This window comes from Chionomys nivalis, chromosome 1, assembly GCF_950005125.1.
Source record: "Chionomys nivalis chromosome 1, mChiNiv1.1, whole genome shotgun sequence".
NCBI classification, from domain to species: domain Eukaryota; kingdom Metazoa; phylum Chordata; class Mammalia; order Rodentia; family Cricetidae; genus Chionomys; species Chionomys nivalis.
Window position 1 is genome coordinate 79,697,240 of NC_080086.1, and position 24,510 is coordinate 79,721,749.

Below are 24,510 nucleotides of genomic sequence, written 5' to 3' on the forward strand. Positions count from 1 at the left end.
GTAGGAGAATTGTCATCTCATCTGTCACCAAGAGAAAATAAAAAGGCAACAGAGAAGTTGATCAATCCATTTTGACTGAAGTGATAGTAGTACAGAGTGAAGGAGGGCACTGACTTGATAATTTTGCTTTCAGGTATATACCCTAGAGAAAGGCATGCCCAGGCTGAGGGGTGTAGCTCAGTTGGTAGGATGTGTGTGTGGCACATAGCCTCAGTAACACATAAACGGCGTGGCGGCACACACCTAGAATCCCAGCACTGGGGACGTGATGACAGAAATTCGAGATCATCTTCAACTATGTAGGGACTTCGAATCTAGCGTGTACATGACACCCTTTCTTGAACAGCAAAAACAATAAACACACTGCAAAGATGTGTGCAAAGTTTAGTAGTGTAAAAATAGGAGGGAGTTTGAAGCAATAAGTTAAATAGTAAATGGAGCACAACCAAAATATGAGATGCCATTTAACCATTAAATGATATAAATGTTTATTTACTAAAGCCACTTACAAAAATATGTTATAATCCCTTTTTAAAGCCCAAGGTGTCTTTCTTACATATATATGCATGGGAAAGAATCAGATCATGGATGACTCTTAGTTCCTTCAAGTTTTTTTTTTTTATTCCATAGCATCTGTTGCTTCTATGATACTGTGAGAGGAAATTCACATGGGGATAGCGGTCTTGACAGCCAGCCTCTTCCCGCAAGCCTGCCCTGCCTCATCTGCACATCTGCCTCCCAGGGCTGCTAAGGAATGCTCTCCAAGGATTCTGTGTTTATAAAGTATAAACATACTTGTGACCCCACGAGCACATCCCAGTCCAGATGTTTAGAAATGTCGACAGCTGCTCAGATACTCCACTCGTATCTGTCAAACCTCACCCTCTGAGTGCAAGGGCAGAAAGAATGCAGGATTTCACAGCAGTGGTCTTTAGCAACAGAGGGAGCTGTTGTCCAGGACTCTACCCCTAGACTTGTAGGAGTTAGTACTGCCTGTCTCACTGCCCCTTGCCAGGAGCTCTAATGTCCAGGGGCATAAAGGAAGTTCTCGTGTCTTTGCTGTGTGACATCTGTACTCATGGCCAGCACTGAGCAGATCACAGGTGACACTGCTCATTCCCTTGTGGTTTGAAGCAGAACCACGCCACTACACAGCCTGCACACTATACAGGCACAGCCCAGCAAAGAGCTCAAGGTACGGAGGCAAGTTCCCTGAGCCAGCCGGTAAAGGTTCTTCCAGCTTGGGTTCTCTCCTGACCTACAGACCCGGCTGACCCCATCTCTGACCTTTAGCCTCTTTTATGTGATTGGCAGACAAGGAATGTAGATGAGCAAGTGGGTGCTGATTGTCGCCTAACCCTGAAAATTCAGCTAGTTCTGGTGTCACTCTGCTCTTTACCCCATTCTGTGCATGCAGCAACAGAGCTGACACCCTTGTGGTCCTGTAGACATTGTGTGGTCCTGTTTTGTGCCAAAATGAATGCATAAAGAAAAGAAATGGCTCCCACCCCCACCCCCACTAAAATAATACAGAGAACAATATATAGGAATGTGGGAAATGCTGAAGGAGGGCTTGATCTCTTGAATGAAGAGGTCTCTGAAATCATGTAATGGTTGTGGCTTCCTGGCGCCATCTTACACAAATTTTTCTGAAGGGCTGGGCTTGCCTGCTTGTCTGACCAGAGGCCTGAAAGAGAGGCAGGAGATTGACCATCATTGTAGCAAGAATCTCTTTAATGAGCCTGGCTGGGGTGGCACACTCCTTTAATCCCAGCACTTCAGAGGCAGAGGCAGGTGGATCTCTGAGTTTGAAGCCAACCTGGTCTACAGAGCAAGTTCCAGGACAGCCAGGACTACACAGAGAAGCCCTGTCTCAAACAAACAAAAGAAGAACCTCTTTAATGTAGTAACAGCACACACTGCCCTCAGTTTTTAATGGCTCTGAGAGCTTGTCCCTAGGGTGCCAGCAGGAATGGGTGAATGACCTCAGCTACCCTTTCCCTTAGCCCTTGTGACACCCATGTAGGGGTATGCATTGCTCAGGAGAGGTTAGAGAACCTGCCTCAGGTCACACAGCTATCTGCTGAAGCAGGATCTGAGCTCAGTTAGGCTTCCTAAAGTCTTCTGGAGTCCCAGGAAGGGGAGATATTGAGGCTAATTATTTTAAGTCACCAGGTGACCTGAGGTCAGATTTGAGGCTCCAGAAGGGTTAAGGCACCACCCTTAGTGAAGCAGAGAAGCTCAAAGTCCCTGAACTTGATGTCACACTGAAAGTTGGTGCTTGTTCAGTGCAAGATGAGAGACCCGAGCGGCTCCTCCCAACCCTGTCTGCCTTTCAGTTGCTACTTAGATGTGTGAATTCCTTGGGGGCTAATTTGTAGAGTGCCAGGTTTTAGGGCAAGAGCAGGCTTTTCTGTTTCACATTTCAAAATGAGAGTATTCAGAAAAGGTAAACAAACATAAGTGACCATTTTACAGAAGCAACCAAGTACATTACGGCTCGCGAAAATAAGGAAAACCCTTCACAGGCTTTCATCTGTGTGCGGTTGGCATACCACCAGCAACACAGTCACACTGGATACTTAATCATCGCCTTTGCTTAAAGTGATGGCTAAGCTGCTGAACACAGATTCCAACAGGGAGATACAAAGAATACAAAATGCACACCTGGATATGAAAATGTAAATACTATTTTTGGGTTTTTTTGTTGTTTGTTTTGTTTTTGAGACAGGGTTTCTCTGTAGCTTTGGAGCCTGTCCTGGAACTAGCTCTTGTAGACCAGGCTGGTCTTGAACTCATAGAGATCTGCCTGCCTCTGCCTCCCAAGTGCTGGGATTAAAGGCGTGTGCCACTACCACCCGGCGAAAATGTAAATACTTTCCTCTGCTGAAAGGGAGTGCACACAGTGGGTTAAAGGAAGTGCACACAGTGGGTGAAAGGGAGTGCACACAGTGGGTGAAAGGGAGTGCACACAGTGGGTTAAAGGGAGTGTGCACAGTGGGTTGTCCTTTGCACGCAGCCTCAGTCACCTTGCTGAACGGGGAAGGCAAACAGTTTTAGATGCAAGTTGCAAGCCCAATGTTAACAATGTGGCCTGAGACGAATCACTAAATGTCCTAAACCTCAGTTTCCTTCTCTAGAAAATGGAGAACATACCTAACTGGCCTTGTCCTGTAGTCAGATTGATGAATATCTTAAATATCACCATAGAACCTTCATCCAACAACTTATGGAAATGGGCAGAGACCCGCATCGGAGCACTGGGCTGGGCTCCCAAAGTCCAGTTGAAGAAGAGAGGGAGGAGTGAGAATATGAGCAAAGAGGTCAAGACCATGATGGGGACACACAATGAAACAGTCTACCTGAACTAATGTGAGCTCACCAACTCCAGCCAGACAGGGAAGGAACCAGCATAGGACCAAGCTAGACCCTCTGAATGTGGGTGACAGTTGTATGGCTGGGGCAGACTGAGAGACAACTGGCAGGGGCACCAGGATTTATCCCTACTGCTTGTACTGGCTTTGGGGGAACCTGTTCTCTTTGGATGGATACCTTGCTCAGCCTAGATATAGTAGGGAGGGTCTTGGACCTTCCCCCAAAGCAAAGTGCCTTTCCCTCTCTGAGGAGTGGATGGGGGGTGGGTTGGGGGATGTGGAGGGTATGAGAGGAGGGGAGGAAGTGGGAACTGGGTTGGTATGTAAAATAAAAAAAAAAGTAATTTGTTTTCTTTTAAGAAAATAAAATAAACGGAGGGCAAAATAACTAAAGATTTTTGTAAAACCTGAAATGAAAAGAAAAATAAAACATACAGTTGTTTTTGCTGTTCAGGAAGGAATTTGATATGATCCCTGCTTGGGGTATCCACCTTGGAAAGCCAAATCTTTGCATATAAAAATGGCATATAGCCTATACACATTCCACTGCTACACAGATCATCTCTAGATGGGCTGTAACACCTAAAACTGTAAAATAGTTTATAGTTTAGGGAAGAATGACCAAAATGGTATTCATGATGGGCATGCCCTCTGATAATGTGGGACCCATGGACATGGGGCATACAAGGCTGACTGCATGAAGCAGGCAACCGGCATATTGCAGGCTTGTTTTAGGAGGTCTGGTTTTGATAATCTGACTGCGATCCCATCTCTGCCCCTTCAGATGGGTTTCCTTATCTTGCAGCTGTGGTTTGAAAGTTGGAGGTGATGATATCTACAAGACGAGGCTGCGGCTGCTGTGTAGCTTCAGACAGATTCTAAGTGGAACCCCTTTGCCCCAGTGCAAAGCTGGGGACATTTGCTAGATGATGCCACCCCTGGGGTGCAAGAACAGTTAGATGCCACCCCTAGGGGGCAGGGGCTGTTACATACCACTCCTGGGGGGGGGCAAGAACTGTCCTAACATAAGATCAGATAGAGTGGAAACTGGGACCTTTCTTAAATGTCACTCTGATCATTTCAGAACAGCGGAGCTGCAATTGGGTGGGGCAGATATTTGAGCCACCAGAGAGCTTACTGCCTTTGTTTCTGGTCCTTTTATCCCCTAGGTCCTCAGGAGCTGAAGGCCCTGTGCTCTCATGGGGAAATTAGGAACTAGGGGTGTTGTTTATTACATTTTAGTAATAAAACTTGACTTTCTCTTTGTAAAAAATTGACCAATCAAGAGGGGAAGTAGAGGGTATCTTAATATACCTCCCAAACACCCATATGGAATCTTCTAGAACAAGACAAAGACTGCATGTACTCTGGGAGCTATGTTGAAAAGAAAAAGTTTTTTTTTTTTTTTTTTTTTTTTTTTTTTTGATGATGGTGCTAAAGGATATGAGCTAACTGAAGAGGGCTTCTGTAAGCCACACTGCTCTCCCATGAAGCCTTGTGGTCCTTCCTTTTCTCACATGAATTCTAATACCTTACCAGCCTTCTGCTTCTCCTTCTTCAGGGACTGGTTGACTCTGCCTGGTCCCCTGCCATCAGGACTTCACTGTCATGAAATATTTCTGGGAAATATTCCCCAGCCACCTGCCACTGGGCAGCCAGGACCACTGGGACTGTGGCTGCCCAGGGTGAGACTACTCACCTGGGACATTTGCACACGCGCCTTCGGTTCCCTAGAAGGGGAAGAAAAGGAGAAAGGAGGGTGAATGCCTCTTGCCATCTCCAGGTACGTTTCAATAGCGTTCTTTACTCCAGTCTTTGGAGGATTGTAACTCTCTACAGTCTGAGTGAACGCTACTTTGCCGACCCTGTCCTCAAGCTTTAGTTAAAAATGAAAACAGTTTAAACTTGATTTGGCTGACTATGCCTGTAGTTCCAACACTCCCAAATGGAAGGAGGCAGAAGGATCAGATCAGAACTTTGGGGTTGGCCTAGACTGCATAACTAGTTTTAGGCTAGCCTAGACAACATGAAACCCTGTCTCCAGTGCGGGGAGGGGGTGCGGGCGCGGGGGGGGGGGGGGGCAACAGAGGGGAGGACGGGAGGGGACACGACAACACACTGTGTAGTGCAGAGGCGCGCACGTGAGTCTGGGAATCTGTAGACCTGGTTGGCACAGTCACCTGACAGGACTTAGAGGAGTGAGTGATTTGTGGGGTGGGATAAAAGGCAAATCGCAAGTCAGCCATGGTTTTGATCCAGCTTTCTTGGGGCCAGGTCTCAGGGGCACATCGGCCTCCTTCCCTGGTGGGTTTACTCTATCCTGGCTGTACTAACTGATGGTTTAGTTGCTTCTGGCGATCCTGAAGTAAGTTTTATGTTTTGAAAAACTCCCAGAGGACACAACGAGCGGGGATGGGAGTGAGGCTGCCTGTCCCCTGCCTTCAGGATAGCTGCACGGGTCCTACAGGGCAGCAGCTGCCACCCCCAAAACCTGAACTTTATCTCCCACAAGCACATGAGTGGGCCAGACTCCTCCCCGCGGGGACTCCCCAGGACTTACTGTGGCAGCAGATGAGAGTGATGACCAGGGACAGCAGAAGCACCCCGCAGATTCCGGCTAACGGTGCCCAGATGAAGATATTACAGTCGAAGTCCAATCCCCTCTTCTCCACTGTCAAGATCCCAGTGAATGGCATTTAAAAACCCTCTGGAACAGTCCCCCGCGCCCACCCCCAGCACCTCTCCCCGACCAGGTGTCCCTCCAGGATCAAGGCTTTCCTTGGCAAGTAGCCTCCCAGGTTGTCTGCCCACTCCAGTTGAGCGCTCCTAACCTGAGGCACCCGACCCGGGCCGGCAAGTTGGGGACCGGGATGTCCCGACAGTGGGCACTGGTGTGGGTGGTCGCGGCACTGGCGTGGTAGGCTTCCCTGCAGGAGCAACAGGATGCCTGCGGGTCAGGCAGGTGTGGTGGATGCATCACTGCCCCAACCTCCTCCCGCTTAGCTTTTACCCAAGAAAGTGCCTCCTCCTGGCATTTTTAGAGAGGAAGAAGGGACCCCTGGACAAGCGCTGGGCCACTCTGCGGCTTGCACACGTGGAGTCAAGTGTGACTTTGGGCCTAGTGCTCCTGGACCAGGTCCTGCAGCTCAGCAGCTGTGGCCCTCCACTAATGCAAAGCTTGAGTCAATACCCGGCTCTACACCCTGAGACAACATGGACAGGGCAATACACGCATTCAAACTCCATCCCAGATCCGGGGCACCTCCAATCCCACCTGGCACCTCAGCCTCAGATTTCTGGTCTGTGAAATGGGGATGGTGTAAAAGTAGCCCCCAAAGAGCCCCAGGAGATTTAAGAGGACACCTGTGTGTGAAAATGTCCAGATGTGACCCCTAACACCTAGGGGAAGGGACCCCCGTGCGCAGACCTGGCAGGAAGGCCCGCAGGAGAGGACTGAAGTACACCACCGAGTTGCCTGTCACAGAGCAGAAATAGTAGCCCTGGTTTTCCTCGCCGAACTTCTTCAGAATGAGGGTGTACTCTTTGTCATTTTTCTCGCCAGAGAACTGGTTTTCATCCAGTTTGTCATTCACTTTGATCCGGGTCATAGAGTGATAGAGGAGGAAGGTGGGTTTAACTCCGGAGCCGTCCTTCTGGAAGAGCCAAGTGCATCCTTGCGAAGTGGACAACAGCACCTTGCACTTCAGCTTTAACTCCTTGCCAAGTTCAGGGGGTGTCTTCGCATACGATATTTGTAACTGTTCCGAACCTTGGAGCTCAGCGACAAGGTCTGCGAGTGCCAGGTAAGGAGACTCAGCCTGGAGTCCCCACACCCTCGACGTACTTCAGCCCCTGCCCTCCCCCGGATCATCAACTCACCAAGCAGCAGGGTCAGCGACAGAAAGCAGGTCACCAGCGAGGCCATGGTGTGCGCCCACCAGCAGCTTAGGTCAAGCTAGGGCGCTAGGGGAGGGGCCCAGGAACAGGGGGCGTGGTGGGTGAGGAAACTGGTCTCTTAGCTAGCTGGCTGCCGACTGAGCTGATTTCGCCTTTGAGGATATGACGTCATCTGAAGCCCCCACTGAAAAGACTGTTCCCCTCCTTTTCGCGGTTATCACCTTCCAGGGGCGAGGGAGCTCAGAGAATGGAGCCTTGCAGAGTAGCTGGGGGCAGCTGAGAACAGAGGCTGGGGAAGATAGCAAGCTTGAAAAGAGGCCCTTGGGGGTTGTTCGATTGCCAGAATGGCAGAAAAGAGGAAGGAGCAAGACCGAATCTTTTTTGTTTTTTTATTTTTTTTGGTTTTTCGAGACAGGGTTTCGCTGTGGTTTTGGAGCCTGTCCTGGAACTAGCTCTTGTAGACCAGGCTGGTCTCGAACTCACAGAGATCCTCCTGCCTCTGCCTCCCAAGTGCTGGGATTAAAGGTGTGCGCCACCACCGCCCGGCAACACCAAATCTTAAACTAATAAAAAAGAAAGAGTGACAGGAAAGAAAGGAGAGGAGAGCCAACTCTTTTTGCTTTTTCTTTTAGACAGGGTCTTGGGTAGCCTAAGCTGGCCTCAAGTCTCTTTGTGGCAAAGGCTGGCCTTGAACTCTAGATCCTCCTGCCCTCCCACTTCCTTTGCTCTCAACAGAGCCCTTTAGACTGCTTTGTGCTTCCCCCTCCCCCTACAGTGAGGACCAGAGACTGAGATGGAAAGAGAAAAGATCAGACTCACAATGATCACAGCAGACCGGATATTAACCAGAAGGCCTTGTGTCTTCCACTAAGGAGAATTCCAAGGGGGGCACTCAGCTCCTGACAAAATTCTTCCCTGGCCTCCGACCCAGGGCAGAAACTCAGCAAAGTTTCCTCCCTTCTTAGAGCCATGGCAACAGCCTCCACACCAAACTCCCTCTAACTGGATGATCCAACCACATACTGTGACCATCACTCTTGTCCAGGGAACCTGGCAATGTCTCCCCACGACCTGCAGAGCTAGATGAAAACAGCTTCCTGACTTGGTTGGGGATTAGCCCTTGGGTAGGTGCTGGCACCACCGACGACTCTGTCCCTTGTGCGACCACAGCCTCACAGGCAGACAGATGTTTCCTTCACTGTGTACATAATCCTGTGTGTTTTCAAGCCCTTGCTGCTCTCTGCCTGACAAATGCCAGGACTGTGCAGTCTGCCTTGGACCTCATTTCTCTCCTGCTCTACTCAAAGGCAAGCGAGGGAGTGAGCATGCATGCATGTGTGTGCATGCGTGCGTGCGTGTGCTGGATGAATCCTGGGTGCAGGTACTTACTCTTTTCTGTCCCTGGAGCACTGCTGTCCTGAAAGCTGCAGGCCCCACTGATGTACCTTCCTCTCAGTTTTCAGGGGTTTCCACTTAGGGGTGTTTTTCCAAACAGGGTGCGCTTCTCACACTAAGGTTTGATTATAGCTTGAGGCAAGTCGCCTGGCATTCTCTGCCACACGCCGAATTCTGCCCAGTGGCAATCTGTTTGCTATGGCTTCTAGAGTACTGGCGTTACAGGCTTGAGCCACCGTGTCCAGCTTACAGGAACACGTGTGTGTGTGTGTGTGTGTGCGCGCGCGTGTGTGTGATGTCACATCCTAATGTGTTTACTGAACTGCACTCCCCCAAAGTGGTTTGCTTTTCTGTTGTTTTTATTTGAAGACAAGATCTCAGCCCTGTAGCCTAGGCTGGCCTGGAACTCACTAAACAATCCAAGCAGGCGCTGGGTTCGTGGTAATCTGATTGCTTCAGTCTCCAGGGTGCTAGGATTACAGGCTTGAGCCACCAAGCTCAACATGGCTGACATACACAGACAAGTATTGAGATTTTCAAAACAGCTTTGGTTTCAATGCTCCCTACTCTTAGAACATCTCAATGCTTACTCTAACCTGAACGCTTTATGTTTTAGAATTTTTAAAGTATAATTTTATGTATTTTATTATTATTGTGTGGGATGGGGGCGGGCATACATGCCACAGCATGAATGTGGAAATCAAGACAAGTTTGTGGAGTTCATTCTCTCCCTCCACTTTTACATAGTTTCCGGGGGATCGAGTTCAGGTCACCAGGCTCCCATGGCAACCACAGTACCTACTCAAACTTCACATCGGCTCTGAAGTGACTTTATAAATTACAAGGATATCAGAGCGTGCACCAACAAAATCAGCTGGGGGTATCTGGGTAGGGGTGTGAGGATTAAGGAAATGTCAGATTGAAAGAAATTGTTACAGGAAACACAGGATAGATTCGGGGGACTGCCAGCTTACTCTGCACAGCCCTGAGTTTATTTCAGAGTCAGCTTCTCTACAAAACAGAACAAAACACAGCACAGTCAGAATCTAACCCCAAGACCATTCCTGTCGTTGAGCAAGCAGCTTCTTCTGTCTGGATGTGCCCCAAGGTTTGGCACCAGCAGCTTTCTTTCTACTAGATAATGTGTTCTTTTCTCATGGGCAAAATGCTCTTTCCCATCACTTTAAACAGAACTTTCTCACAGCCCTCAAGGGTACTGGAGCAAGCAGAGCAGGCAAGCTTGAACTCAAATGGCTCCTAAGCCAGAATGGACTCCAGATGGAAACCGAGTCACTTGTGGGCTACTACACAAGACAAAGGGGTTGGGGAGATGGCTCTGCGGGTAGCATATCTGCTGTGCAAGCCTGAGCTCCCGAGCTGGGATCCCCAGCATCCATGTGATTCCGTTGCTAGCAGGGAGAGACGGGATGCATGAAGCAAGCTGACCAACAAGACTAGTTGTATCAGTGAGCTCTGGGTTCAGCTTAGAGACTATGGCTCAGTATATAAAGTGGAGAGCACTGGGTGATGGTGGCGCACGCCTTTAATCCCAACACTCAGGAGGCAGAGGCAGGCGGATCTCCGTGAGTTCGAGGCCAGCCTAATTTACAAGGGACTGTTAGGACTGTGACACAGAGAAAAAACAAAACAAACAAACAAATAAATAAATAAAAAGTGGAGAGCAATGAAAGATACCAACTTTAGGCCTCCCCACTCCTGAGCACACTTGTACATGTGCTTCTGGAACCCCATACTTGTGCACCCCCACACAGGCACACATGCACACATGCCAAGGTATAAACAACCATCAGTTGTAAAATGTAGGGCAATCCAGGAATGCACATGGAGAAAGCCTCCATCTCATTTCTCCCCACTGCCCTCAGTCCTTCAGTCCAAACCAGCGCAGTGGCTGTGCCTCTTAGATGCTGCCTGTGCACAGGTGTTTACCATTTCAAATAATGTACCACAAGGGCAGTGTTATGAATTTATATATATTTTCAATTTTCCTACTTGAGAATAGAAGAGAAAACTTTTCACACTACTAATGTAGACCTCCTTCGTTCTTCACCCGGATGCGTTCCACACGGCTGTCTCAAAATTTGGTTCTATTAGTAGGCATTTAGGCAGTTTCCCGTTTCATGTAATTACTGCACCATCAAGGCTGTTGTATACAGAGATGTAATATTCCTGTAACACTGTCTCATTGACATTATAAAGTTTACACAACACTTTCTATTAAAAAAATATGTTTAGGGTAGTTAGTGGTGGCACACACATTAAATCTCAGCACTCGGGAGGTAGAGACAGACAGATCTTCATGAGTTTGAGGCCAGCCTGGCCTACAAGAAAAAGAATACGTCTATTTACTTATTTATTCATTTATTTATTCATTTATTTATTTATTCATTTATTTATTTATTTATTTTGTGTGTGCGCGCGCGCACGTGTGTGTGTGTACCCTAACGTACCTCAGCACTAAAGGTCAGAAGACAACCATGAGGGTCAGTTTTCTCTTTCTACTATGTGGGTTTCAGGGACTGAACTCAGGTTGCCGGACTTGGCAATAAGCACCTTTATCCTGGTAGCTCTGGTGCCTCACACAATGCCTTCAAATAGAAGACGAGGGCATTAGAGAAGGAAAAGCCTTGGTAATGACCAACAAGTGTATGTGCACGCCTGTGTCTTCGAGAGTGTGTATGTATGTATAGTGTGTGTATATGTGTACAGTATATATGCTTGTGTGTATATGCACATAGAGTGTATATGTGTATATAGTGTGTATAGATATTTGTGTGCATAGGGTGTGTGTGTCTGGGCAGATACAGCTTCTCTGAACTTACATGAATGAGGACAGCAAGGAAGCGCATAGGCTTAGGCCAGCCATACAACAAAGCTTGTTTTAGATGACAGGCTCCTATTTTACTTGGTCCTGCTCCTCCTGCAGAAACTTGTTTGCAGGACCCTGCTGGCCAAAGGGTACAGTGAGAAGAATATGAAAGATGCTAAAGTATTTTCAAACAAGGGCCACAGTTAACCTTCAGTCATGTACATCTTCAGAACGAGGTCCCCAAGTAGGATGATGGAGAGAGTTGGGGTGAAAATCGTTCCATTTCAGTCTCGCATAAGTGAGCTTAGGGGTCTTCAAGTCTCGCAGCTAAGAAACTGTCAGACACTAGTGTGCCGTCCCCCTTGACACAGAGCACCATGGGAGGTGAGGGGAATGCCAAAGCAACATGTCAAACCCACCAAAGAGCTTCTGTGACCCCAATAATATTTTTCACAGAAGCCGATGTCTCAATGTTAACCACAGCGACATCCGCCCTGGAGCAGGCAGCAGAGCTGATGTGACTGCATAGTTCTAAGACGCTTGCTCGCTTAGCCCAGGTGTGCAGAGAGCGGGGGTTGGGCCTGTCCATCATAGCAGCTGATCTCCTGCGCCCATCGTGTGATATGCACATGGGATAGCTTGAAGAAAGGGGAGGCACAAAGAACAATGACTGTACTCGTCGCACAAATGTCTTGTCCTTTTTAATTTTTTTCTGAGACATGGTTTCTCTGTAGCTTTGGAACCTGTCCTGGCTCTTGTAGAGCCAGGCTGGCCTCGAACTCACAGAGATCTGCCTGCCTGCAAGTGCTGGGATTAAAGGCGTGCACCACCATCGCCTTGCCCTGTTTTTTAAAGGACAAGTTCTCACTATGTAGTCCTGGCTTGCCTGGAACTCACTTACTACGTAGACAAAGCTAGCCTCAGACTTTCAGAGATCAGCTTGCCTCTGCCTCACCAATGCTGGGATCACAGATACCCACCGCCATGGCTGGACCTTTATTTCTAAAGATATGAAGGATAGAACAGATGGTAGCCCTTGTCTGGCCTTGAATGAGAACGACCCCACGGGTTCATTTGCTGAATATCTGGTGACCCGCTGGTGGAACTGTTTGGGAAGGCTTAAGAGGTGTGGTTTTGTTGGAGAAGGCGTGTCACTGGGAGCGGGCTTTCCAGTGTGTCATTTTCTCTACTTCCCCTTTGTGGATGAGGATGCGAGCTCTCAGTTACTGCTCCAGTGCCGTGTCTGCTTGCCCATCACTATGCTTCCCGCCATTATGGTGATGGATTCCGATCCCTCTGGAACTTTAATCCCCAAATAAGGCTTCCCTTTATAAGTTGTGGTCCTTATCTTTCCTTCCCTTTATCTGGTCATGGTGTTTTCTCACAATAGAAAAGTAACCGAGGCACCCTTGAGTGAGCTTTGTCCTGTGTTTTTAAAACATGGGAGTGAAATGATTTTAACTATAGAAGCCTGAATTACAGCAGTGGGAAAGACCCCTGCCATCAATGTTCATAAGGATTCTGTGCCACAGACAGTAGAGACATCCTGGAATCGTGACTCCGAAGCAGCCGGCTGCTTCCCTCATCAGCTCAGAGACAGAACAGGTAACTCTGGAGTTACCAAGAGCTCATTGTATCTTACAAATACATGTCAAGTGGTCCTGCTATGTCTAGAAGATGCTGTTTCAGCAGCCTCTGACTCTCGAATCTTTCCTCCTCCTCCTTCCATGACATCCTCTGAGCGTTGGGGAGGGTGAGTGATAGAGATGTCCCATTTCTGTCTGGGCACTCCACAGATTTATTCCGATGCTCTGACTGGCTGGGAGTCATCATATTAACACTTTCCACTATATTAGTTTCTCTGAGTAGGGCTGAGAGTTCTGTTAATCTGCACAATCATTTTTCTTTACAGCTGAGTAAGAGTCCTTTGCATAACTGGGCCACCATTCGTCAGTTGAGGGACATCCAGGCTGTCTGCAAGTCTTAGCTATTATGAACAGAGCATCACTGGGTGTGGATAAACAAGTGTCTCCAGAGCAGGATCTGTCACCCTTTGGGTGAATTCCCAGGAGTAGTACAGCTGGCTGTGACGGCTAATCTTGCTTGCCAGTTTCACTGCACCTGGAATTAACTAAACCCAAGTAGCTGGGAACACCTGGGCGGGATTTCTCTTGGATTACTTGGGGTGGAAGATCCATCCTAAATCTGACCACACCTTCTGGTGCAGCACACATAAGAAAAAATGATGTGGAAGAAGGAAGAATGTGCTTCTCCTGTGTGCCCTCACTTTTCCTGACAAGCTCGCAGATTCTGCCCGAGACATCCCTTCAATGGTGTTAAAGCCTACTTATTCAGGGTTTCAACACGGTCTGAAAACTCACCAGTCCGTAGGCTTTCCCTGGGACTCCAGCACCAGATGGGGGCAGCTGCGACACCAGTCTCATGGACTGACAACTGCCAGATCTTTGGCCTTTCTGTCAGAGGACAGCCGTTGTTTGTCCACTCAGACTATGGGCTACACAGCACTCTAATCCATCGTGTGTGTGTGTGTGTGTGTGTGCGCGCGCGCGCGAGCATACCTATGCATATGTGTGTAGACAATACTTGACACGCTGGGTCCCATAGTGTTCCTAGTTCTAGCCTTTTAAGTCATCTTCTCCCTGGTTTGAACAGCAGCTTTACCAGATCACACGCCCACCAGCAGCGAACGAAAGGCCCCCTTTCCCACATCCTTGCTAGCTTCGTTGTCATTTATTTTCTTTTCAGTCATTCTAACTAGAGTAAGAGAAAATCACAAAGTGGTTTTAATTTTTGTTCCCCTAATGGCTAAAAATAGTTTTTGCCATTTACATGTCTTCTTTTTAGAGCCCCGTTCATTTTCGTGACATCACAGCAGCTGTGACTCCCTGCCCAAGCTGAAGACCAAGCCAGCGAGCACTAGGGCATGCATGGGGAGGGACACTTGGGGACCCACAACTAGTGCCGAACTGTTGGCAGCTGATGGCTCTGAGGACATGGAGAGTAAGGTTTCTTTATGGGTGTGGTCCCTGATAGGCTGAGCATGCTCCCACGGATGGCCCCATACCCATGTGCGTATGGGCAGCGTTAATTAGACTTAGTGGGTTATCAAGAAAAGAGGAGGGACGGGGGACCTGGGAGGAGTCAGAGAGTGGATGTGGTGGTGACAATCTCAAAATAACATTGCACATATGTATGAGTTTCTCAAAGAACAAACAAAAATACTATACTATAAACACTTGCCTGTGAAGGACTCAGAGGAGAGCTCTGGTAGAGGACTCCCTGAGCACATGTGAGATCCCCAGTTCAAGCCTCAGGGCTACGCCTGTCTGAGTTAGGGCTTCCACTGCTATCAAGGGACACCATGACCACAGCAACTCGTATAAAGGAAGACGTTTAATTGGGTGTTTTACAGTTTCAGAGTTTACATTGTCATTGTGGCGGGACAAGGTGGCACACAGGCAGACGTGGTGCTGGAGGAGCTGAGAGTGGAGAAGGAGCTACATCTTGCTCCCATAGGCAAACATGAAGTGAACTGAGACACTGGGCATGGGTTGAGCATATATGAGACCTCAAAGCCCACCCCCACAATGACACACTTTCTCCAACAGGGTCACACCTCTAATAGTGCCTCTCCCTATGAGTTCATGGGAGTTTAAATTCCCATAATACCCAAAATACATCCTACATGCATACATACACACTCACATATATGAATACATGCATACACATATATACATACCCACATATATACATGCACACAATGCATACATACATATATACATGTGCACATATTAGCATGCATGCACACGTATATATACATACATACAGATATATATATATATGCATACATAATAAAAATATCAGTCTCACTTTTTTCATTTTTATGTTCCCCTACTTGAGACACACCCACCCCAAGTTGAACTAGGTTGCTTTTTGGACCTTTGTAATGGTTTCTGAAATGATCAACTTCTTTTTATTTTTGTCTCTTTCAGCAAAAATTTCATCCTGGGACCTCAGTACATGGGCCAAGAAGGGCTCCCCATGGCCCCTTGGAGAATGTTGGTTGGTCTTTTTGCTGCCTGTGAGGCCTTGTGACTCTTGTCCCCATGGCCCCATCTCCTCCCTTCCTCCTAGTTGACTTCACTTCTCCGAGGTTTGGTATCCATTCCTCCATGGAGACTCAGCTCCTTCCTGCCTCAGCGCCATCGGATGTGCTATTATTCTCTGCTCACAAACTCTTCCACAAGCCTCAGCTCAAGCACTGTATTGTGGTGCACACCTCTAATTCTAGCACGTGAAAAGAGTGGCGGGAGAATCAGGAAGTCAGTCGTCCTCAGCTCCTAGGAAGTTCAAGGCCAGCCTGGACTACCTGAAAGCCCATCTCAACAAAACAAGAGAAAATAAAACACAGACCCAGATGGATGAGGCAGCTTTCCTGCTGGAATAATCCTTTCCCAGCATTCCCGATTCCAAGCAATAAAGACTATGCATGTCCCTCTCTGTGTCATCCGGACCCTGAGCATATCTGGACTAGCCTACCAGACCCATGGCCTCTTGAAGAAGAGACCTGGTTGGGTTCATGTTTGTACCAGAGTGCCACATCTAGTCTTCAGGAAATATTTACTCAGGGGCTGGTGGTGAGATTGCTCAGAAGGTAAGGAAGCTTGCTGCCAACCTGATGCTCTGAATGCGATCCCTGGGACCCACAAGTTGTCCTCTGACTTTTAGAAGCACCTGCCTTTGCCTGATGACCAAAATCTGATTCCTGGAGCCCAGAGTAAAAGGAGAAAACCAGTTCTAGAAGCTGTTTCGTTGACCTCCATATGTGTAGCATGGCAAATGTGGGCACATGTGTGCACGTATGTACATACACACAAATAAATAAACAAATGTGTGCACCTGTGTGCACGTATGCACACAAATAAATAAACAAACAAAACTGAGTGAAATGTGATGATAGACTACTATTATGCTTGCCTCTTTTTTCCTCTTGCAAAATATTTGACAAAAGTCAAAAGACGAGTGAGTTGTAGCAAAGCAACTGCTCACCTGCAAGGTTAAGATTTTCAGTGCTTACACCGCATGGCAAACAAACAAAAGAGGAAAACCATGGATGCTGAACTCAGACTCATTGTGGAAATAAGTAACGGTTTCCTATTGGCATCTACCAATTTCATTAGGAGCTGGGCACTCTCTCCAGTTATGTTTAAGGTAGAGCTTTTTCTTGTGAGACAATGCAATGGCACTCCGTCAAAAGGAGCAACACAAGCGACCCCATGCCTCTCATCCCTGCCCCCAACATCGCCATCCTAAAAACTCTAATGAGATATTGAAGGTTACTTAGCTTTAAAGTTTTTATTGGAAAATCAGATGTTCATAGGTTTGTGGGTTAAAATCCAGGTCTTCTATACGATTCCATTGGTCGACTTCTCTGTTTTTATGCCAGTACCATGCTGTTTTCATTACTGTAGCTCTGTAATAGAGTTTGAAGTCAGGGATGGTAATGCCTCCAGAAGTTCCTTTATTATATAAGATTGTTTTGGCTATCCTGGGTTTTTTGTTTCTCCATATAAAGTTGATTATTGTCCTTTCAAGATCTGTGAAGAATTTTGATGGGATTTTAATGGGGATTGCATTGAATCTATAAATTGCCCTTGGTAGAATTGCCATTTTTACTATGTTGATCCTCCCAATCCAAGAGCAAGGGAGATCCTTCCATTTTCTGGTGTCCTCTTCAATTTCTTTCTTCAATGCCTTAAAGTTCTTGTCAAATAGATCTTTCACTTCCTTGGTTAGAGTTACCCCAAGATATTTTATGCTTTTTGTGGCTATCGTGAAAGGTGATGATTCTCTTATTTCCCTCTCTGCTTCCATATCCTTTGTGTATAAGAGGGCGACTGATTTTTTGGAATTGATCTTGTATCCTGCCACATTACTAAAGGCGTTTATCAGCTGTAGGAGTTCTTTGGTGGAGTTTTTGGGGTCGCTCATGTACACTATCATATCATCTGCAAATAATGCAAGTTTAACTTCTTCCTTTCCAATTTGAATCCCCTTTATCCCCTTATGTTGTCTTATTGCTATTGCTAAAACTTCGAGAACTATATTGAAGAGGTATGGAGAGAGTGGACAGCCTTGGCATGTTCCTGATTTTAGTGGGATGGCTTTAAGTTTTTCTCCATTTAATTTGATATTAACTGTCGGCTTGCTGTATATAGCTTTAATTAAATTTAGGTATGACCCCTGTATCCCTAATCTCTCCAAGACTTTTATCATAAAGGGATGTTGAATTTTGTCAAATGCTTTTTCAGCATCTAATGAAACGATCATATGGTTTTTTTCTTTCAGTTTATTTATATGATGGATTGGCTGGGTATGGTGGGTCACATCTTTAATCTCAGCCCTGGGGAAGCAGAGGCAGATGGATCTCGGTGAGTGTGAGGCTAGCCTGGGCTACACAATGAGACCCATCTCAAAAAACAGGGGCAGGGAGAAAGCTCAGCAGTTAAGAGCACTTGTTGTTCTTCCAAAGGACCAAGTAGGTTCCCAGCACTTACGTAGAGAGTCTCATACTTGCCTGTAGCTCCGGGGTATTCATTGCCTTCTTCTGGACTCCTTGGGGATGTCCACAGGTGGCAAAGATTCACATAAGCACACGCATACAGAAAAATAAAATAGATGTTAATAAATAAGATGTTTTGATTTTTAAGTTAGCATGCAAAATAATGGCTTTTATTATGGCATTCTCATTCTTTTTTTTGTAAATTTTTTTTCAGATTTATTTATTTATTTTTAAAAATCTATTTATTTATTTATTAAAGATTTCTGCCTCCTCCCCGCCACTGCCTCCCTTTTCCCTCCCCCTCTCCCAATCAAGTCCCCCTCCCTCATCAGCCCAAAGAGCAATCAGGGTTCCCTGCCCTGTGCGAAGACCAAGGACCACCCACCTCCATCCAGGTCTAGTAAGGTGAGCATCCAAACTGCCTAGGCTCCCACAAAGCCAGTACGTGCAGTAGGATCAAAAACCCATTGCCATTGTTCTTGAGTTCTCAGTAGTCCTTGTTGTCCGCTATGTTCTGCGAGTCCGGTTTTATCCCATGCTTTTTCGTACCCGGGCCAGCTGGCCTTGGTGAGTTCCCGATAGAATATCCCCATTGTCTTAGTGTGTGGGTGCACCCCTCGGGGTCCTGAGTTCCTTGCTCATGCTCTCTCTCCTTCTGCTCCTGATCTGGACCTTGAGATTTCAGTCCGGTGCTCCAATATGCCATTATACTTTGCTCTCGTCCCACCTCACCACCTTCTCCCGTCTCCCCGCCACTCTCTCACTGGTCCCTACCTCTCCCCAAGCAGTACCCCTTTCTGTTTTCATATCACATGGGACATAAAAATAAATTTCTACAGAGGTGAAATTCCTATGTTCAGAGCTGAACGTGGTGGTGCACACCTGTAATTCCAGCACTTGGGAAGCTAAGGCAGGAGGATTAGTTCAAGGCCATCCTCGGCGATATTACATAGTAGAGTTCGAATCTAACATGGGGTACATGAGTCTCAAAAAAAAAAAAGCATTTAAAAAATCTTATATTCAAGGAGATAAGAAAAAGTAATGAAAAATTCCCCTAAGTTACTAGATTCTTCTGTCTTTAAAATGAATGATGGCTGAGGTAGGAATGGTATGCTGCTTGTAGGCCATGAGATTGCCCTTGAGGTTTACATTGGAAATAAGTATGTGTGTGTGTGTGTGTGTGTGTGTGTGTGTATATATATATATATATATATATATATATTATTGAGCTCTACATTTTTCTCTGCTCCCCTCCCTGCCTCTCCCCTCTCCCCTTCAACCCTCCCCCAAGGTCCCCATGTTCCCAATTTACTCAGGAAATCTTTTATTTTTCTACTTTCTACTTCCCATGTAGAGTATATCTATGTAAGTCTCTCTTACTGTCTGCACTGTTGTCTAAGTTCTCTGGGATTGTGGTTTGTAGACTGGTTTTCTTTTCTTTATGTTTAAAAACCACCTATGAGTGAGTGAGTACATGTGATAATTGTCTTCCTGTATCTGGTTTACCTCACTCAAAATAATGTTTTCTAGCCCCATCCATTTTCTTGCAAAATTCAAGGTGTCATTATTTTTTTCTGCTGTGTAGTACTCCATTGTGTAAATGTACTACATTTTTCCTGATCCATTCTACAGTCAAGGGACATTTAGATTGTTTCCAGGTTCTGGCTATGACAAATAAAGCTGCTGTGAACATAGTTGAGCGCATGTCCTTGTGGCACGATTGAGCATCCTTTGAATATATACCCAAAAGTCGTATTGCTGGGTCTTGAGGAAGGTTGTTTCCTAATTTTCTGAGAAATCACCACAGTGACATCGAAAGTGGTGGTTGTACCAGCTTGCATTCCCACCAGCAATGCAGAAGTGTTCCCTTTTTCCCACAACCTCTCCAGCATAAGTTGTCATCAGTGTTTTTGATCTTGGCCATTACGGGTGTAAGATGGAATCTCAGAGTTGTTTTGATTTGCATTTCTCTGATGACCAAGAATGTTGAACATTTCTTTAAGTGTCTTTCAGCCATTTTAGATTGAGAGTTCTCTGTTTAGGTCTGTACTCCATTTTTTTTATTGGATTATGTGATCTTTTAGTGTTCAATTTCTTGAGTTCTTTGTATGTTTTGGAGATCAAACCTCTGTCTGATGTGGGGTTAGTGAAGCTCTTTTCCCATTCTGTAGGCTGTTGTTTTGTCTTGTTGACCATGTCCTTTGCTTTACTGAAGCTTTTCAGTTTCAGGAGTTCCCATTTATTTATTGTTTTTCTCTCAGTTTCTGTGCTGCTGGGGTTTTATTTAAGAAGTGTTTCCCTGTGCCAGTGTGTTCAAGTGTACTTCCCACTTTCTCTTCTATAAGGTTTAGTGTGGCTGGCTTTATGTTGAGGTCTTTGATCCATTTGGACTTGAGTTTTGTGTATGGTGATAGATATGGGTCTATTTTCATTCTTCTACATGTTTAATATCCATTTATGCCAGCACCACTTGTTAAATATGCTCTCTTTTTTCCATGGAAAATAGGTATTTGATGATGAAAAGCCACTGATGTCTAGTTAAAAACAAGTCTCATAGCAACATTCACGAGAGCTAACATGGAAGCAGTGTCCACTGATGTAGGTGGGTCTTCTATCTATCTGTTGTTTCATTGGTTAATTAACAAAGAAAACTGCTTGGCCTGATAGGTCAGAACATAGGTAGGTGGGGAAGACAGAACAGAATGCTGGGAGGAAGAAAGCTGAGTCAAGCAGATGCTATAGCTCTCCTCTCCAAGATGGATGCAAGTTAAGATCCTTCCTGGGAAGCCACCACCTCATGGTGCTACACAGATTATTAGAAATGGGTTAATCAAGATGTGAGAATTAGCCAGTAAGAGGCTAGAGCGAATGGGCCAAGCACTGTTTAAAAGAATATAGTTTTCATGTAATTATTTCGGGTAAAGCTAGCCGGTGGTCGGGAGTTCTCCCGGGGTGCGGGAAGCGGCCTGCCGCTCCATCTACAGTCCATGCACAGGTAGACACACAAGCAGAAGGCAGCATATCATAAACTGTGAAATATACAGCTCAGGGAGCTGGAGAAAAGGCATGGCAGGTAAGAACAAAGGGTTGGTAGTCTGTAACTCCAGGTTCCGGGGATCCTACACCCTCTTCTCGCCTCCAAGGGCACCAGGCAAGCATGTGGTATATAAACATATATTCAGGGAAAACACTCATACACATAAAATAAAAATAATACTGTTCGGCTTTAAGAAGGGAGAGTTTCCAGAAGTGTGCTTCAGTGTGGATGAGGCTTGAAAACCACTTGTTAAGTGATATGAAGGGCTCAGAAGAGATAAGCTCCTTAGGACGCCAGTGAGGTCAGCCTCAGAGGGAAATAAGATGGTAGTTGCCAGGCAGGCTGTGGGGAGGGAAGTTACTGTGAAATAGGGCCGAGTTTCACTTCTGCAAGGTGAGGCATGCTTCCGAGAAGGCTGTGGCCATCTCTCTAACAGTGTGAATCTGTTTGCTACTTAACTATCCAAGTTCAAAATGCTGAAGACAACGGCCCTATAGGCATCTTGCCACAATCATTTTTAAGTGAGTAAATGGTTGTGTAACTTTCAAGTTTGAGGTAAAGGGAATATAAGAAGAAGAGGGTTCTGCAGCCATTGCCGCCGTTCATTCATCCATTCCTGTTCTGACAGATCTTTAAGGCTGGCTCTGCTTTTCTGCTATTACAGTCAACACTGTAAGCAACATCCCTGTATGTGTTAGGTAGAGTTCAAATCTCAAGTTTTCTCATCCTGGGATAGGCTTGCTCACTTGTGACACACGAAGCCTTAGTATCACATGAATTTAGTATAGCAGCATATGATGTAATCCCAGGACCAGAGAGACAGAAGCAGGAAGATCAGAAGTTCAAGGCCACCCTTCACTACACTGGAAGCTCAAGATCAGACTGGACAGAGTGGAACTCCATCCTAACTGGAGAGAGAGACAGAGGCAGAGAGACAGAGACAGAGTAATGATATTTGTGTTTTAATAAAGTTTGCCTGAGCATCAGAATGCAAAGTTAAGCCACTAGAGGCCAGGAGGTTGTAGCCCACACCTTTCCCAGGACTTGGAGATAGAGGCAGATGTATCTCTGTGAGTTCAAGGCTACCCTGGGCTACAAAAGATCAATCCAGAAACAGATCCAAGTAGTGGTAGCTCACACCTTTAATCCCAGTGTTTGGGAGTCACACACATTTAATCCCAGCACTAGGGAGATGGATGTAGAAGTGATATGGCTGGGTGGAGAGAGGAATATAAAGGGGAAGAGACAGGAACTCACTGGAGTGTGGAGTCTTGAGGATTTGTGGAGACAGAATCTTGCCCATTTGGTCTGAGGATTTGGTAGAGGTAAAAGGCCTCTCTAGTGATTGGCTGCTTTGCTTTTCTGATTTTCACCTTGAACCTCAATATCTGTCTCTGGGTTTTTATTATTTTATTATTCATGGAGAGAGAGAGAGAGAGAGAGAGAGAGAGAGAGTCTCAAACCTCCCCAGTTTGTTAAGGTACAAACTGAATATATCATCACTTGTTGATGGGCAACTCAACCTTCCTTTTCTCGAATCACCTCTTTGACTCCTTGTCCACTGGGTGTCTCAACAGGATGACAGGATCTGAGGAACCTTTCCATACTGGATGTGAATTTGAATATGGATACACCTTCCGTATTCAGATCTCTAAAAATAGGAATTTGGGTTCTTTTTTTTTTTAATTTTTAAATTTCCTTACTCTATAGCCCTGGGTGTTGCATGGTTGTGAGATGTCCCACCTAGCCCAGCTAAAAGAGGAGTTTCATTGGTGGTTAGTGAATATGATTTCTTTGCTACCAGGTGTTTCGTTAATTTCCATAACCAAATGAGTCTTCAACTTTCCTTTTACTTTGATGACTGTCCTGAATTCTGCCACCTAACAGCTCAGGCAGAACACTAGGAAAAGACCTCCTCGCTACAGCCCTTGTTTGCACTCTTTCTTGTCGTGTGGGAGGTAGTCCATCATCTTGAACACAGTTTACTCTAAATAGAAACTTTTAAAAGTCAGTGGAAACTTTGTGTTTTTTTTTTTTTTTTTCTTCCCCAAGTGGCTTCATTTGGGCCCAGGCCAAGAAGACAGTTAGCAACCTCAGTTCAACCATAACTGTTTCCCTTCCGGTGTTCTTTAACGGTGACTTCATTACTGGTGAGAGACAAACCCGCGTGACTTTCTGAAGGGATCTGAGCAGCTCAGGATCCACCACCTGAGAGGTGAGTTGTGTAACACAGAGGATGCAGTGATAGGAACATGGGGGAGGTGGACCCTGCTTTTGCTACCCAGCAGAGTCACGGGTCTCTTCTGCAGTCGGGAACCCTGTGTGGAGGGTTTCTTCTCTGGATGATGGGGAAGGAGAAAGTCAGAAATGGGGAAACACAGTGTGGAGAATGAAGAAGAAAAAGGAGCAGGGCTTTCCATTCCTTGCCCCGTCCTTCCTCTTTTTTAAAATTTTAATTGTATGTGCATTGGTGTTTTGCCTACATGTAGGTCTGTAAGATGGTGCTGGATCCTCTGAAATCAGAACTACAGACAGCTATGAGCTGCCATGTGGGTGCTGGGAATTGAACTCAGGTCTTCTGGAAGAACAGCTAGTGTTCTTAACCACTGAGCCATCATCTTTCCAGCCCATGTCCTTCCCCTTTTGGTTGGGGTTGAGGGAGGGGCTTTGTTGAGAAGCTCTACTCAATGTTTCCCAGTTTAACTTCTGCGTTTTTCAGTCAGAGTCCTTTGGGATGTCCCTGCAAGTGTCCAGAGTCAGAGCCAACACCTAGAGTCTCAGCTTCTCAAGTGGGGCCTGCCGAGATGTGTGCATTGGCAGCTTGCGGATTCTGGGCTGGTCACTCGTGGGATTTGCAGTCTTGTGCGCTTTGGGGCACCGGAGCGAAGGCAACAACCTCTAGAGAACACGCGATGACACAGTGAGGTGCGCAGCGGACCTAAACCATTAAGGAGATGCTACAGGCTACAGGAGATGCTACAGAATCAAAAGAAATTGTAGACTGACTGTGGGTGGAGTCAAGGAAGGGCAAGTGTTTAGCCAGCCAGGCGGAAGGTAGGGCTCTTGGCTTCCGACTAGCATGCTGGCTGGAGAGAGGAGGTAGGATTACTACATCTGGGCTTGCAAGGTCATCTCCAGTCTCCGGGCTAGCTTCAAAGGTCAAATGCCCAGCTGGATTGATGCAGGATCTGGATCTCCCCTCCCCTATGGCACATGAATTCATTTTTCTGTTCAGGGAAAGCCCTAGAACAGAGCCCCCGGCACTTTCCCTCACTGCTGCCGGAGGAAACGGCATTTTCTGTACAAGTCAGGTGTTGGCAGTTTGCAGCTGCGCTCTGAGGGTAGAGCTCGGCATGCAGAGTCAGGGCAGAAATTGGGACTTAAGAGTGGCGCATTG

At 46.4% G+C, this 24,510-nt stretch overlaps 1 protein-coding gene across 1 annotated transcript; it reads right to left on the minus strand.

Annotated features, from left to right (window-relative positions):
- Nucleotides 1–506: 506 nt before the first annotated feature.
- Cd8a (CD8 subunit alpha) lies at nt 507–7,314 on the minus strand. The gene is made up of 6 exons (XM_057782488.1): nt 7,254–7,314; nt 6,802–7,164; nt 6,206–6,301; nt 5,935–6,045; nt 5,074–5,104; nt 507–1,687 (listed from the first exon to the last, which is right to left on the minus strand). The coding sequence occupies exons 1-6, from the start codon at nt 7,297–7,299 to the stop codon at nt 1,636–1,638; spliced, it is 699 nt and encodes a 232-aa protein (XP_057638471.1). The 5' UTR covers nt 7,300–7,314; the 3' UTR covers nt 507–1,635.
- Between the last annotated feature and the right edge of the window lie 17,196 nt (nt 7,315–24,510).